Raw genomic sequence first — 15,285 nt, forward strand, 5'->3', positions numbered from 1 at the left:
TACCCTGTAGCCCATATTCTCCTCTGTAACTAAAAGGGCATCAGCTCTGCTTTCAGAATGGACATGGCAAAAAGATGCAACCATGGACTTAAAACACTTGCAATACCACACTCCAGCAAAAGAAGCCAAACTGACCAAGTAGAGAACTGTCTGCCCAGTCCAGAAGCTACTGTAGCTGGCACAGCTTTTATCCACCCATAAGCTTGAGAAGAGTGCATTATAATACCTTTGGGAAAAGTCTGTGGCCACAGATTTTACATGGGTGAAATTTGGAGAAACAGGGTTGTGTATGTTACAAGTAGGGGAAGAGGAGAAATAAAGGAGGGCAATAAAAGATGGCACTCTATTAATATTTGGATAAAACCAGGATTCTCTATAGACTTTCTGCAGCTAATTTCAAATCTCCTTGCACTGTACAGAGTGATCCCAGCCAAGTGGTGTGCCTGATCTCCCAAGTTTTATGTGTAGGGAACTTTAAGCATTCAAAGTTCAATAAGGAAATATGATTCTGCTTCACGATGTCATCCTCCCTGTTCCACTGTCCCAATTCATTTTTTCAGCCTACAATCCACACCTCCTCTCCCCTGCACGCTCTTTTCATCTATCCGCCATGGGATAAGCTAAATTCTATACCCACTGCCTTTGTTTTCTGATTTTCATTTTCTACTTTGTGCTGGCAGGAACACAAACAAACTAAACCTAAAGATTAGCTTATTGTTATGTTATGTGCCCAGGTGGGATAATCCTTGGTCCTTCATGGCAGCTTTGCACCGAGACAAGCAAGGCTCTAGTTTTGTGGCAGATTTTGAATCTTAGATGTGGCTGCAGCATGGTGTAGCTCCAAATTAGGCTAGCAGGACTTCAGGCAGTCTGGTCACAGTGGGATGGAGCTACCCATGGGAAAGGTTTAACAAGATCCCCAGTCCCTATGAAAAAGAATGCAAGTCACCTTGGCAGAGAAGCAGGGGAAATTTTACATACAGGAGAAAAACATTCCATAACTCAAGGTCTGCAGGGAAAAGCACTGAGATGAAGATACAGTATGTACATAAGAGCTAGAGAAGCAGGCAGGTATACAGAAACTGTGCAATGAACTAGAGGTATGTTTAGAAAATGGCAAGGCACACCAGGATTGTAATTACAGCAGAAAAGAAACACAAAGAAGAACCAGTGCAGTGCTTGGGAGGCATCTGAGCTGCTCTGGTGAGATACTGAGGAAACGAAAGCAGGCATTTGAGAGAGTGTACAAGTAGCACCAGAACACCAAAAGGATTAAAGACAGGACCTCTGTGAACGTTACCAGTAAATTTTTGCTTTACAACAAATGTTGAACAGCTAAGTGAAAATTGTTACAAGTTCAAAATTTTTGGCACTGAACTTCTGAAGAGACAATGTGTTGACTAGGCTTTCAGCATGCTTATGAAAAGAATGCCCATGTGCCCTGGACAAATATCTATGTACAGCCCTGAAACCAACCAACCAGTTTAGTTTGTACACAGAACAGGACAGAGTCCGACCTTCCTGTTACCGCCACGTGTTCAGAAGCATGTGGGGAGGAATGCCCCACACGGCAAAAGATAACTCTGCTGACTGTCAGGCAGACTTCCTAAGGGCAAAGGAAATGTAGCTAAACTGCATATATGGTATTGGTGAGTGCTGAGCAGTACTCACAACCAACCACCAGATTTATAACCACTGCCATTCGTTTGTCAGTGGTAAGTATATAATAGACAAACAGAAATAGTGAAACTTCTGGTAACCAGTGCATAGGGATGTTCCTGTCCTAAGACTTTCTTGTTTGTTAACCCAACTGTGGCCTTATGTATACATACTTTAGATAAGATAAAGGTAAATGGAGTATAAAGGAAGAGTAGATGAAAATGGATAAATAGGAAAAAGTAGTAGTAAAAAATGACTGACTTTATTAGCTTTAACAGAGGCTAATAAATAATAGGCAGAGTAATGGGAAGATCAGAGATAAATACTTTAAGCAGAATATTAAAAGATTTTGGTGAGTAAGAGAGACTTTCAGTTACGAAGTTCCAAAATAAGTATCACTCCTTCCAGTGAAAATTACAAAAGGGATAAATACAAAGAACATATGGGCAAATTTACAGGATATCTTGTTCCAGTTAACAAAAAACAAAGAAATGAAGTGCCAGGAGAATGACATAATGCTGACCAGGTTAAATGGCACAACAGGAAGATACTGCTCATCCTGAAGTTTAATTTCGCTGCTGTTTTCAATCGCTGATGCTTACTGGCCTTCTCCTAGCGGCTACTGCGATTACTGTGGCCTTAGAAGCATTACACCTTAGTATAGTAATAAAAAAAATTAAGCTAGCAGAGGAAACAAAACCAAACTAGTAAATTCTGGCACACTTAGAATATCAATAGCAATCAGGTGAAAACAAAGAAGGATGTTTGTCTAGAAATAAGGGGTGAAGGCATTGCTTTGTACCCATATTCTGGTGACACTTGCCTATTAGGAGCTGTACTTCATTCAGAAAATGGAATGGTAGGGAAAAGAAATGCTATATAAGTTTGCATAACTGCCAAGCAGTTTTGTAATTCCTGTGACAGTGAGCGCAATCTTGGTTTGAGTGTTTGAAGTCTGAAATGACTGATCCTGGGAAGGTGGGGCCACAACACTGAACTGGAGGAGGGCAGCATTATCAGATACATAGGCCAATGTGCAAAACTGCACAAACCTTCAAGTGACGATCAGCTTTGCAGAACTGTCTACAAGGTTGTGACAGTAGGATGCTAACCATACGACACTAACAACACAACCTACCCCGATACCAGACTTTTTGAATGGAATGGAAACCAAGTAGATGGAAGTGAAGGAGCCATTTGCACATAACTTGCAGGGACGCTATCGTGACGTATGGACAGTTGTAGACTACATCTGATCTTTGGCACCCAAAAGTACTTTCTGGTTCCTGGGTCTTGGCACATACCTTATCATTGCACAGACTCTGTCTATCCATCATTTCTATGACCTAGTGTCCACTGGGAAGACATGTGGTGTGTGATTTTCCCAGCCTGCCTGATCAAAGGTCCAGGATTTACACTGATGAGCATTTCCGATTCACAGTTGAGATAGCCCCGAACAGCACTTCTAGACCTAGAATTTATGTACTATAAATGTACCTGAAAAGAGAGTGTGAGAAATAAAGGTCTATGTAAAAATGAGATTCTGAGAAAATCTGTGAAATGCATAGCTATGGCCCCAAAATAAAATTGGTTGTACTATGATAACCCCTTATATATAAAACAGGGCAGCATACATCAGAAACCTGGATAAAAATAGTAGAAGGAAGCAACACTCTCTTCCTCCTTGCTGCATGAGGAAACACTGTTAGTTCAGTAAGAGTAACTTGGGGAAAGCCAAAACAAAAATAATACCATGACAATGGAATTAATATGAGCTGCAATGGATAATTATGTACGTGCAATATTTACAAGACAGAAACAAACAGAAAACAGAAGAATAGGGGGAACCCCCCCCCATCTTACTGCCAGTGCAGAAGTAGTGTTAAACCAGATAGATTAGTCACAAGAACTCAGAGCCTGAAAGAAAAGGCGATAAGAAAAAAAATCCTAAGCAACAAAGTAGTTTTAGACGGATGTCTTTATTCAGCCTCTTCAAAACAAAGACATTTAAGTATTACTGATGAAATAAAGTATATGCTAATACTAACCTAATTTGGACATGGATTTTGTCAATATAACAAGTAACAAAATGAGATATAATTGGGGAAACCAATGGAAAAAGAAATGCATCCAGTCTGTGCTCACATGTCTTCATTAGACCTCTTCTCCAGATGACAAGGATGATCTGCTTTGCTGTAGTTACAGACTTTGATAAGAGTGTTGTGCACTATCATACTGTGAGATAGGTATCTGCATTCTGTCCTAGACCTTTTTTTTCCCAGTCTTTCTTCTTCAGGTGGTGCAAATTTCTAATAAATTGAATGGAAACTGTTAGTTGCATTTTCAAATTTCTGTACCCATAATTCTGCTGACATTTGTATGTCACACTGGTACATCAGTATCTGGTATGTGTTCTAGTAGACATTTCAGTACTGGTGTAGGCTTCACACAAATGATGACATCTCCTTGTGGGAGTGCCATATCACTTAGATACTGGATACTTCAGTGTGATGGCCTGATTACTACGAAGATAAATCATAATCAGTCACTGGAGTAGAGCTAATTGAACATATCGTGTAGGTGCTGGTAATAAAGTCACAGTCCAGGTGCTTGCCGCCAGAGTGTGTCCCTGTATTTGAGCTGCCAAGTGTCATAGGTATTCACACTCGCTGTGGGGAATATGCCACCCAGGTGTGAGACCCGGCTGACAAGCAGACCAAAACCATTCCCCTTCATCAGGAGCTATAACCATGAGTGGCAGAGGCCCTCTGTTGGCATGCAACACTCTCTGCAATCTTATGGTGCTGATAGTAAATGAAATAACCCAGCTACGCTTGCTGATCAGACTGAGCTATGAGAATGAAAAGCTATAAGCAACAAAATGAAACAGATTAGTAAAGCCAATGAATCTGTGGGAACAAGGGACTATTTCTGAAGACCAGCCTACCACAGGTCTTAGCTTTAAGTTGTTGGTGGTGTTAGTTCAAATGTTTGAGACCAGTTTTGTGAGAGCATATTTCAGAATCAAAAGCTTGATGAAAAATGGGCAAGCCCAACAAAGGTTTGAGACTGCCTCCCCCGTTCATACAGTGTGAGACTGTGAAAGGTTTTAGAGTCTCCAGTAGGCTCAGTAACATGTAACAAACAGTGAACAATGAAGCAGGCTTCAGACAGAAATCTTTAAAATGTCTGTTAATTTCAATATGTAGACTGTTTAGGACTTGTACATTAAAAAATTAATTTGATACAATACCTTCTTTGAGAATTATAAGAATTCATTATAAAAGTGCAGGTTTTTGTCAGCAAAGTTTGGCAGCAATTAGGAGCTTGATTTAGATGTAGTGGAAACATTTTTAAAGCATGTCTTTCCACTGACTATATAGGGGGTCTAATATAGTCCAAGTAAGGTAGTGTGAACATACCCTTAGAATATCCTACAGTGGCCATTAATTTTGACGCTGAGATCCCAGCCCTTTGAGAACTCTTTGGAACAGCTGATTAGGAAAGGAAGAGAAAAATCTATTGATTCTACGGGATAAAGACCTTGATTAATCCCTCATGTTAAGAAGCACTGACAAGGAAAACAGGCTGAGCTTTTCGCTTTTTACTGTCTCCCCCCAGATCTGAGATGTAAGTCAGAAGTTGTGATCCTCTTCACTTCCATTAAGGAATGACAGCATTCAAAGCAAGATATCTCCATTGGGCTTTTGGCCTTTAAAAATCTTTTAAGGATACCAAGGACTGAGTGCAGTAACGACATCCCTTTAGTGCCTTCACTAGGTCAATAGGATGAGATACTCCAGAACCCTCCAAAGAGATGTCAAGGGGAGGCAGGGGGTTGAACTTTATTAGGTATCTTCTCAGGGCTTCTCTCTCAGAGGTTCTTAGGGATCTGATAAGGCACCATCTCTTTCTTGCTTCCTCTGTACCTTTCCTACCTCCTGTGTGGTTTCTTTGATGTCTAAGAAGGATCTAAAAAGCTGCTCACAGTGCAGCTTCAGTTGAACTCCAAAAGTCACAGGAATCAGCCACAAGGAAATAAGTTGATAAGAAATCAGATTCTATCACGCTCTTCTGAAGCTTACTTCCAAAAAGTAAGTTGTTGTTTTAAAAGAAGGTCAGACTCACTATATAGACTAAGTCATTGTCTTATGAGAAGGATTAAAATAAAAAACACAAAGACCAGGTTAGAGAAAAATAGAATCAATCAAATCTCCTAAAATATAAGGACCACAACTCAGAGCAAGCCAACAGAAAGTGCAGGTAATTCTGAATAAAAGTGTAAGCTTTATTTAGAAGCTCCACTTCTTGTTGAGGGACAAAAACCATAAAAGAAATTTAATGATTGAAAAATGTAAAGGGATGAACCTCATGTAAACTGTTCTTGATTCAAAGAGGTTAGCTAAATGAAAAAGAGAAAACAACTACCTAAAAATGTTCTTCTACAACTACAGCTGTGGGTTGTGAAACCTTGAGTTCAGACCTTAGGAGGATCCTCTACAATTTCAACATCTCTGCACATCTCGCAGAGTTAGAAAAGTAACATCTGATAACCCATTTTTAGAAAAAAGAGAACTGCTCCTTGATTTTTTTTAAATGAAAACAGATTTGTTTGCTACAAGTTTTCAAACTGATACATCCTTCTTCATGCAGGAAGAGGTGGTTTAGACCTTCTTCTTGTGACTGACAAATCGGTTTAGTGTTACTCTTGATGTAATAATCCAAGCCACCACTTGCACTGTAAGATACATGGTAAGTCAAGTCATCTTTGCTGCCTTTTTTTTTTTTTTTTAAACATTTAGTAGTTGCTTAGGTAGTCTAATGCCTGAGGTGAAAAATACTTGTGGAATCTTGCCAGTGTACTCATCTTTAAAAATCACCCTGGGGAAATGAATAGGACATCTTAAATAGAATACACTATTTTTAAAGGACAGAACCACTAGAAGACTTGAGCAGAGGATCCAGGTAAGCAAAGGAATAAATCTCTAGAGATTGATTGGAGTAAGAAATATAATGGAGTATGCCTCTGATTTTTTCTCTAAAGATGATATATAATGATGGAAATCTGGATTTTAAAACTGTTACTGCAAAGACAAAACAGCTTATTTGAGTGAAGAGTACTTATTCTCACAGAAAATCTGATACTGTATTTTAAACACTCTGTCTCATGGAACCTGTTTACACACAGCATAGTTTAGCACTTTGCCTCCATTTACTACACCTTTTTAATTATTACCATTTTACAGCACGGTGCAAATGAACTGAAACTGACTTTAATAAAATCTTTGCCTCTTTAAAAATAGAGAGCTATGACCTGAAACTCAGCATGAAACAGTGACATGAGTTTGCTCAGCTTTTCTATGGAGAGCTTTTCTCTTGAAAACTGCATGACTGCTAGTCTCAACCAGAGCAACAGAATTTGTATAGCAGATTGCAGATTTCTAGAAATAACTGCATTTATCTGAACTGTATTCAAAATAATATAGACCTCTTTTTGAAATACCCTTTCTTCAGAGATCTTCCAGGATTATCTTTGGGTTTTTTTTCCTAAAGATCAGGAAACATAAGCCCAGTCAGATATCCCTAATTAGGTAAACCACCCAGGTCGATTAACCCAGTGAAGCATTCTAGCCAGTGGCCAACACTGTTTCCTAGAACAGTGAGATTATAGGATAAAGCAGAAAAACACTTACAATTCCTTCTTCTGGTTTCCAAATTAGTATCTGTAGTTTCCATTGTCAGCATGTGCTGGATACTATACACAATTCAGGTTAGTAAATACTTTTGCAGAGAGAGGCTTCTGAAGCAAAGGCTAGCCTAGAGAAATGGGGCTCAGTTAGCGGAAAGAACCACTCAGAAGGGAGACCACAATTTAAGCATGCAAAAAGGGTTGAAAGGAAGAAAATAAGATGCAGGGAAGAGGTAGTTGTCATTCCAAGGCAGCAGAGGAAAAGGAGCAAAGGCACTGAAATAGCAGTTAATAGGAAGAAGGGGCTGTGATGAAAATAATTACCACAATAATATTGAGGCAGCATTTTGCAATAATATTTTCATTAATTCTATCAATCACATACTCATAAAATCCCACTCTGGGTTTACGACCCAAGTGTTTTTCATACCCATGTTTATGCATGAGCATCACACAGGTGCAAAATGATCAAGACAGGATGTGCTGGGTCTGGCACTGTGTTGCAGCCAGTCCCTCATCCCATAATCCCAGTATACAGCATGGCTGACACATGCGAAATGGGGATATTTAGCTATATGCAGTATCAGGGACTTGTACTGTCAGGGCATGCAACATAGATCTAGCAGATCTAGCTGAAGGGAATATTAAATATTGCGCAGTGCCCAAGTCTTGTCATGTTCTGAAATAAAGAAGTTAATGTTTTGGACATATGTGTTTTATAAAGGTGTAAAACCAAAAATGGTAAAAAACCCAAAGTGTTTTATAAAGGTGCTTTTTTTTCTAAAAGAGTTGCTGAAAGTACTTAAGAAATATAAACCCTTAGATACTTTAAACCCAACTTATTTACTGTCAATACACCTGACCCACAGCCACTTCCTTTACCAACAAAACCTTTATCTCAGTATTGTAATAACTACGTAGTTAGTACAGCTGTGGAAAAAACCTGTTTCACAGAGATTGCCAGAGCTTCCTGAAAGCTGGTCTTTGAGGAGTTTGACAGCACTTATCTTCTCCCCAAGAAATTGTATCTAGGCAAAGCTGAGACCCAAACTGTTAAAACTTGCCAATTTTCTCTTATTCCTCGTTCTCCAGAAGAAAACTTCATGCCATACGCAACATGCCAAAGTAATGTCTGAACATGGATGTTCTCATTCTTGATATTGTTAGGAACAGAGTTGACAACTAGACTCAGGAAAAACCTGGGGAGGGGGAGGGAAAAAGGTTTGCAAAAGCAGCACCTCTTGTTGTTTACAAGGTGCAGATTTTGCTCCAATAAAGCTTCCTCCTTTTTGGGCAGATTTGTATTTCACTGGGCAGCATAAGAAACTCCATCAGGAGCTGGCAGCTCAGGAGAGACTCAGATCCTTATTTTTAAGGTCACAGGAAAGCAGTTAAAAACCTAGCAAACAGTCCCTTCCCCAAGACCTCAGCTTAGGTTTACTGAAGTTAACCAATTTGACACAAGTTAAGATAAGGACATTAGCATTTTGAGCAATCTGTGCTTAGGGCAGAAAATAGTCTTTTCACCTGAACAGTTTTGTCCAGAGAGACACAAGCTTAAGACACATCAGGGATTTCACATACTACAGCTCAGAATGACCCACCATGTCATAAAATTGAGTTTCTACTAAGAAGCAGACGGGCAGCGTGACCCTGTGTCACCCCAGCCACAGGCTGAGTTTCTTCAGTTACATTTAGTCTAGCAGAACTCAAGTGCAGAGAGAATGAAGTGGTGGTTTTGAGAATGTGGTCTCTGCAACAGACGTCTGCAATCACACAGCATAGACCTTGCCATTGAAAAAAGTGCATGGCGGGGCTGTAAGCAGGAAGGGAGCAAACATTGCTAGCACTACATGAGTGGTCAGGGAGCCCAGAGCAAGTTGGGGCAGACGCACTACCTGAAGCCTTCTGTGTCAGAAGCAGTCTGTTGCCTTTGTCAAGAGAACAGGCATCAAATGGCCAGGAAAATGCAGATTTCAAAACCATCAACCTGCTATGAACAGCCACCGATCTGCCATGAAGTGCCTGACAAAACCAGTCCTAATGACACAGGAAGAAAGAGCAGCCCTTTCACCAGACAGCAAATAGCTCTGTTTGAGTGCCTACCAAGCGCATCGATTTCACTTCCCCACTGAGTGACCAGGAAGCACATTTGGTCCCTCTGACACCCGTCTTCACAAAATCCTCTTCCCAGCTTGTCATGGGGGACGCAGGAGTTCTTCCATTTTCTCTGGGGGTCTGTGAGAAGACAGTTCTCCTCAACTTTCCAGAGACCAAATTACACAAAGCTATGCTTCTGCATCTGGCTTGCAGTCCTACCAGGGACTTGGAACAGGGGGAGGCGACAGGAAGGGCTGACATCAAAGTCGCAAGCCTTTACCTGCTCCCACTACAACAGAACTTGCCTGAGGGCTTTCACAGCTCTGCTGCACACTTACCTCCCAGGCCACAACTCCTTCTTGCAAGGGAAGCCCACTCCCTCCAACAGTCCCCAAACCAAAACTGGAGGGACAGGGAGTTTGGGCAACCCCTGCACTCCCTCAGGTACTGCGTCACCTCACTGGAAACACTGACTAGCAAAGGATGAAGGACGATATCAAACAACCACTACACATGAAGAACTGTTAGTGCACACACAGAGGGATGGCTGTATCTGCCTTTTGCCTCTGCACCCCCTCCAAGACACTTTAGCCCATCTCAACTTTGGAGCTCCTGAATCACAGCTGCTAAACAGCTACTAGAACAAGGAATCAAAACTTCCTTCATCCCCGAGCACTGGGGAGGTCTTCCAATTGACAGGAAGGTGCCACAACAGATACAGCTGTTATAGGCTATGCTGATAGCAACCGTCATATTTGATGCTGTTTGCCAAGGTGTTTGCCTACCTGTTCTTTCCACAGGACTGCACGCCGTCTTCATTCCAGACCGACCTAAGACCAGCACACTTCCATGACCTACGCCTGACCCAGACCCTGTAAAGGACACAGCGTTTGCCATTTTAACCCGGACCAACGCTGCCAACTTGCTGCTCTGCAACACCCAGGACAGCAGGTCCACCAGGTGGGTATGTTTAGTACTGCGCAAAGGTCATTTCTACACCTCCAGTGACCTGATTCCCACAGGCATTAAGGCTCCCAGGGAGTCACAACCTGAACAAGCGGCAGTCCGTTCTGTTTCACCCATGTCACAGGGCCTTTGCAGGCACCAGTTTACACCTTGCCAGTGCCTGGTCCTCCTTGGGTGAGGGCTGGAAGTCGGGCTGGCACGACGAGAAGGTGGCCAGGTCCCAAGGAGGAGCACGGCTATGCTCTGCATGCCAGCTGCTGTGCTTTCCTGTTGCTGCCATGCTGGCTCACTCCGCCCCTTTGGAAAGCCACTGCTGAGCACAACAGCCCCCAGCTACCCACGGATTAAATTCATCATTCCTCTGCTTCTGGCTGGGTCAGGCAGCTGACAGGCTCTACTGAGGAGGAAAAATGCACCAGACAGCGCACACCTAGGAAATGACACGCAGCAGCACACTTCCAACATGCAGCAGTGTGACTTCATAGGTATTACAGATGGGTTTCCTGGGAGCTCTGCAATTTCATTCTCTTCCACACCTTGACGTAGTAATGCTTACATGCTTAACAGCAAAAAGCATTCCAGATGAGGAGGACATCAGGGTGTTTCATTCCCCTCACCGCCAAGCTTGGGGTTTCCCCTAGTTTAACATCCTTTTCTTCCTTTCCAGACCAACACACCATGGAAAACCATACCACAGACTTAGGCGACTTGCCACTGACAACAGAATTTGACTACAGTGATTCAGCTCCATGCATGGGAACTGAGGAAAAGCACTTTGCAGCAAAACTTTTGCCACCGCTTTATTCTTTGGTGGTGATATTTGGCCTCACAGGCAACATGCTCGTTGTCCTCATCCTGGTAAAATACAAGAGATTGAAGAGTATGACTGACATCTACCTGCTCAATTTGGCAATATCTGATTTGCTGTTTATATTTTCTCTCCCTTTTTGGGCTTATTATGCTGTTCATGACTGGATTTTTGGGGAGGCGCTGTGTAGAATTCTCTCGGGTGTCTACCTCCTTGGCTTCTACAGCGGCGTCTTTTTCATAATCCTGTTGACTCTGGACAGGTACCTGGCCATAGTGCATGCAGTGTTTGCTTTAAAAGCTAGGACAGTTACCTACGGCATCCTCACCAGCGCTGTCACTTGGGCTGTTGCTATTTTTGCTTCTGTTCCTGGGATAATATTTCACAAAACTCAAAAGGAAAATTCACGTTATACTTGCAGTACTCATTATCCATCAGAGCAGAGAAATGTATGGAAGCAATTCCTGACCTTAAAAATGAACATCCTGGGACTTCTTATTCCAATGTTAATTATGATGTGCAGCTACACACAAATTATAAAGACATTACTGCAATGTAGGAATGAGAAGAAACATAAAGCAGTCAGACTTATTTTTATCATTATGATTGTCTATTTTTTTTTCTGGGCACCATACAACATTTGCATTCTTTTGCGTGATTTTCAAGGTACATTTTCCATCGCTACTTGTGAAGGCAGCAGTCAACTGGAGAAAGCAATCCAAGTGACAGAAACAATATCAATGATCCACTGTTGTATCAATCCTGTGATCTATGCCTTCGCTGGAGAAAAATTTAGGAAGTACCTTCGTAGCTTTTTCCGAAAGCAGATTGCATTCCACTTCTCTAAATACTGTCCCGTTTTCTATGTTGACACAGCTGAAAGGGCTAGCTCCACCTACACACAATCGACTGGAGAACAAGAAGTTTCTGCTGCACTGTAAGTTGTGTCTAGTGAAAAAGTGGAATTGACTTTTGTGAAATCAAGTCTGTGATGAAAGCCTGCAGAATCTGTTGTGGATATTGGCTCTAAGGCAGCTGCAAAAGATCATAGAATACATATTTACCAAGGCCTGTATTTGCTCATACATTTGGGTATTTGTACATAAATGAAAAGGATGTATCAAATTAGCTACCCTGATATGCTAACGTGGCATTCTGTAGGGGAAAAAAAAGACGTTCTCTTTTTTTGTGAATGTAAAAGTATAGTTTTGTACTATAGGGCCCAAAACCACACAAAGGCTGAGGGCATAAGCTAGTAGGCTCATAAACAGGTTTTTTGAAGTGAACTAGAGGTTAGAAATTGACACTGGTTCTTTGGAAACATCTCTTGACTGCACCTTACACAAGATATCTCACTCATTTAAACTCGGTCTCAGTCACATCTTTTACTAGCCTGGTTGTGTATCTTTGTAAAAAATGCTAAATTACTGAGGTCTGTGACACAGAATCTTTACAAGTGGCATGGGAAAACCTTATACATTTAGAAGAGACTCTGAAATTTCAAGTTATATTTTCCTTTGTGTATGGCTGAGTACTAACCTCTTGGATCTTTCTCATAATAGTTTCAACTACTAGGTGTTGGTACGTAAGTGACTTGAGAGTTTGATATTTCAGAAGGCTCTCTTTTAATCAACTGCTGTTTTATATGCTATTTGTACTAAAAAGCTAATATAATGACTATTGTTGATCAGAAAATCAATGTGTTTACAGTATTTTAAAAATAAAGTATTGCACATGGAGCTTTACCCAGCTTAGATCAAAGGTGGACAACAAGTCAACAGGGTTTTAGCTTTTTAGTGCAGTGATTTTGCTTGCTATTTTTCTAGCATACTTAAGAGAAAAACTTTAAAATATGAAATGAATGCAGTCGTAATGGCTGCAAAACCACAACAGCATTAGAGGTGTGAAAATGATTTCTGAACAGGGTTGACCCAGATGTTTTTAGAGATAAGCATATGCTATAGACATTTAAGTTATCAAAACATATAAATAAGTAAAAATATTCACTGTTCTGTAGAGTCAAGGGCATAGAGCATCTCTTTTTTTTTTCTTTTAGAAGCAGGTATCATTTGGGGGCTATGACAATGTTTTTTTCTACCATTTAGGAGTTTTACAGAAAGCAAAAGCTTCCATAATTAGACTGATGTTCAAATATGACTGGGCTTCCCCTTAAAACTCAGATCCTGAAAAGCACTTGAAACACATAGAAAAGATGAAATAAATATGGGGATACTTGAGTGCTTAAGATCATACCATAATCACGCTATTAACTGATTTAGGCCAAGTTGTCCTTTCTAGCATTTCTTATATTTCCCCTAAGATACATGGGTTTGGACAACTCGGGACACAAGAAATTAAAAGTGAATCTTTTGATTGCTGTTCTTATCCAGCAGGGCAATTTCTGTCTTCCAACTCCTGTAGATAACCTTTTAAATAATATTTTCAAAGAAGCAAATGTTTCAAACAGCCCCAAAGAGATTTTACATTGCCAAGTGCTTGTGAAAGCAGGAAGTGAAATAGGGAAATCTTTGCTTATCAAACCCCTTAAGTTATTCAGTTTTGCCATATTAAGCACCACTTTTGGACTACATCCACATGGGAAGTATAACAGAAGTATACAACACCTTCTAATTTACAAGATTTTCAGCTACATACTCTTTTTTAAGACCCTCTGCATCAGTTACTTTCTGGACTTTGTATATGCTTTTAAAACAGTTAACTATATCAGTATAAGCAAAAATTGGGTAATTTCAGCAAAAAATGTCAAATATATGCATTTATTTTTTAAAGAGCTAGGAAGCTACATGCAGTAACTTCTAGATAGGTTGGCTTTTTTTTTTCCTTCTCCAATACCTTTATAAAAATATTTTTGTATTTCATTCTGCTCTTGACAAGAGCTTTCATTTGGCCCCTAAGACACCTTGCCTTTAAGAAGCTACTTTCTCTGGAGGGCTTTGACGCCAGGCAGGTTATGTTGACCAGCCCTGCAGGAGCAAAGTACAACAACCAAACATGCACAAGCATACTGACAAGCTTTCTGAGAAGCATGTCAAAAACCAGCCCCGCTCCTTTGCAGTGTTCTCTTCTACAGCATGGATATCTCCAAGCAACAAGCAGCTTTTGAAGGGAAGAGGTGGAACTTAAGAGACTGGTGGCCCTGTGGATCAGCAGCTTATCAAGAGTTTCTATCACTTCACCAAGAAGGGACCACACTTGAGCGAATGAGAACAAGCCAGATTTCAGCTATTGGAGTGAACTGTGATCCATGTTCAAGGAGACAATGGAACACATGGTATTTGGTAGCACTGCTGGTGCATTCAACTAAGGACTCTGCCAATAGATTGTAACAATATTTTGTATTATACAATCCATTAAAGTTGGTTAACTTTTGTGTGTTAGACTTTTTGACCCTCTCCCTGCGTCCCCCCTTTTTTTTTTAGAATAGCCCAGAAGAATGAAAAAGGAAGAGAAATTCCTCTTCATAACAGGTTGCTATAATGCTGAAAGAGCAGGCAGGACAAATTCAGGATTTTACAAGTCGACTAAGAATCAGCATCATCAAATAACACGGGACCACCAAAATAACTCCAGTGATCTTAACTGCTGTCACTAATCACCTAATAATAAATTTGCTATTTTGGTTGTCATTACATTTGGGTTTGTTTATTTTTACAGATGGGAAAAGCACTATCTCACACAATTCACTCTGATCCTAGAAGATTAAGTGCTTCTAAAATAAGTAAGCATACAAAAGAATTTTTAGTGTGTTTAGGATCTGCCCTAGCGACGAAGAGCTGGACCCCTAACAATGACAGTGGACGTGTGCACACACTTCCCTTCAGTTCTTAAGGCTGCGGTGCCATCATGTGGCCACCCTGTTAAGGTTTCATGCTACCGAGCGTTCACTACCCCGACAATGGTTTGGGTGCTTTCCTCTTTCGAAACATTTCTTTTCCGAAGAGGCTCTTCTATCAAAACGACTACCCCCACGATGGGCAGCATCAATATTATACAAACAGCAGCAAGCCTTAGGAAACACTCACGGCCGCGAAGAATGGAGGTG

The 15,285-nt window shown here is 40.9% G+C and overlaps 1 protein-coding gene across 2 annotated transcripts; it reads left to right on the forward strand.

Moving 5' to 3' along the window:
- Window positions 1-6,132: 6,132 nt before the first annotated feature.
- LOC138690736 (C-C chemokine receptor type 5-like) lies at window positions 6,133-14,622 on the forward strand. Of its 2 annotated transcripts, XM_069811379.1 has the most exons (3): window positions 6,133-6,411; window positions 10,249-10,408; window positions 11,082-14,622. In XM_069811379.1, exon 3 carries the CDS (start codon window positions 11,093-11,095, stop codon window positions 12,161-12,163), a length of 1,071 nt encoding a protein of 356 aa, XP_069667480.1. In that variant the 5' UTR covers window positions 6,133-6,411; window positions 10,249-10,408; window positions 11,082-11,092; the 3' UTR covers window positions 12,164-14,622. The 2 variants fall into 2 exon arrangements, with proteins under 2 accessions (XP_069667480.1, XP_069667490.1); XM_069811389.1 differs by lacking the exon at window positions 6,133-6,411 and having other exon boundaries at window positions 9,064-10,408.
- The last annotated feature ends 663 nt before the right edge of the window (window positions 14,623-15,285 follow it).

The sequence above is a fragment of the Haliaeetus albicilla genome, chromosome 2, assembly GCF_947461875.1.
Source record: "Haliaeetus albicilla chromosome 2, bHalAlb1.1, whole genome shotgun sequence".
Classification (NCBI taxonomy): Eukaryota; Metazoa; Chordata; class Aves; order Accipitriformes; family Accipitridae; genus Haliaeetus; species Haliaeetus albicilla.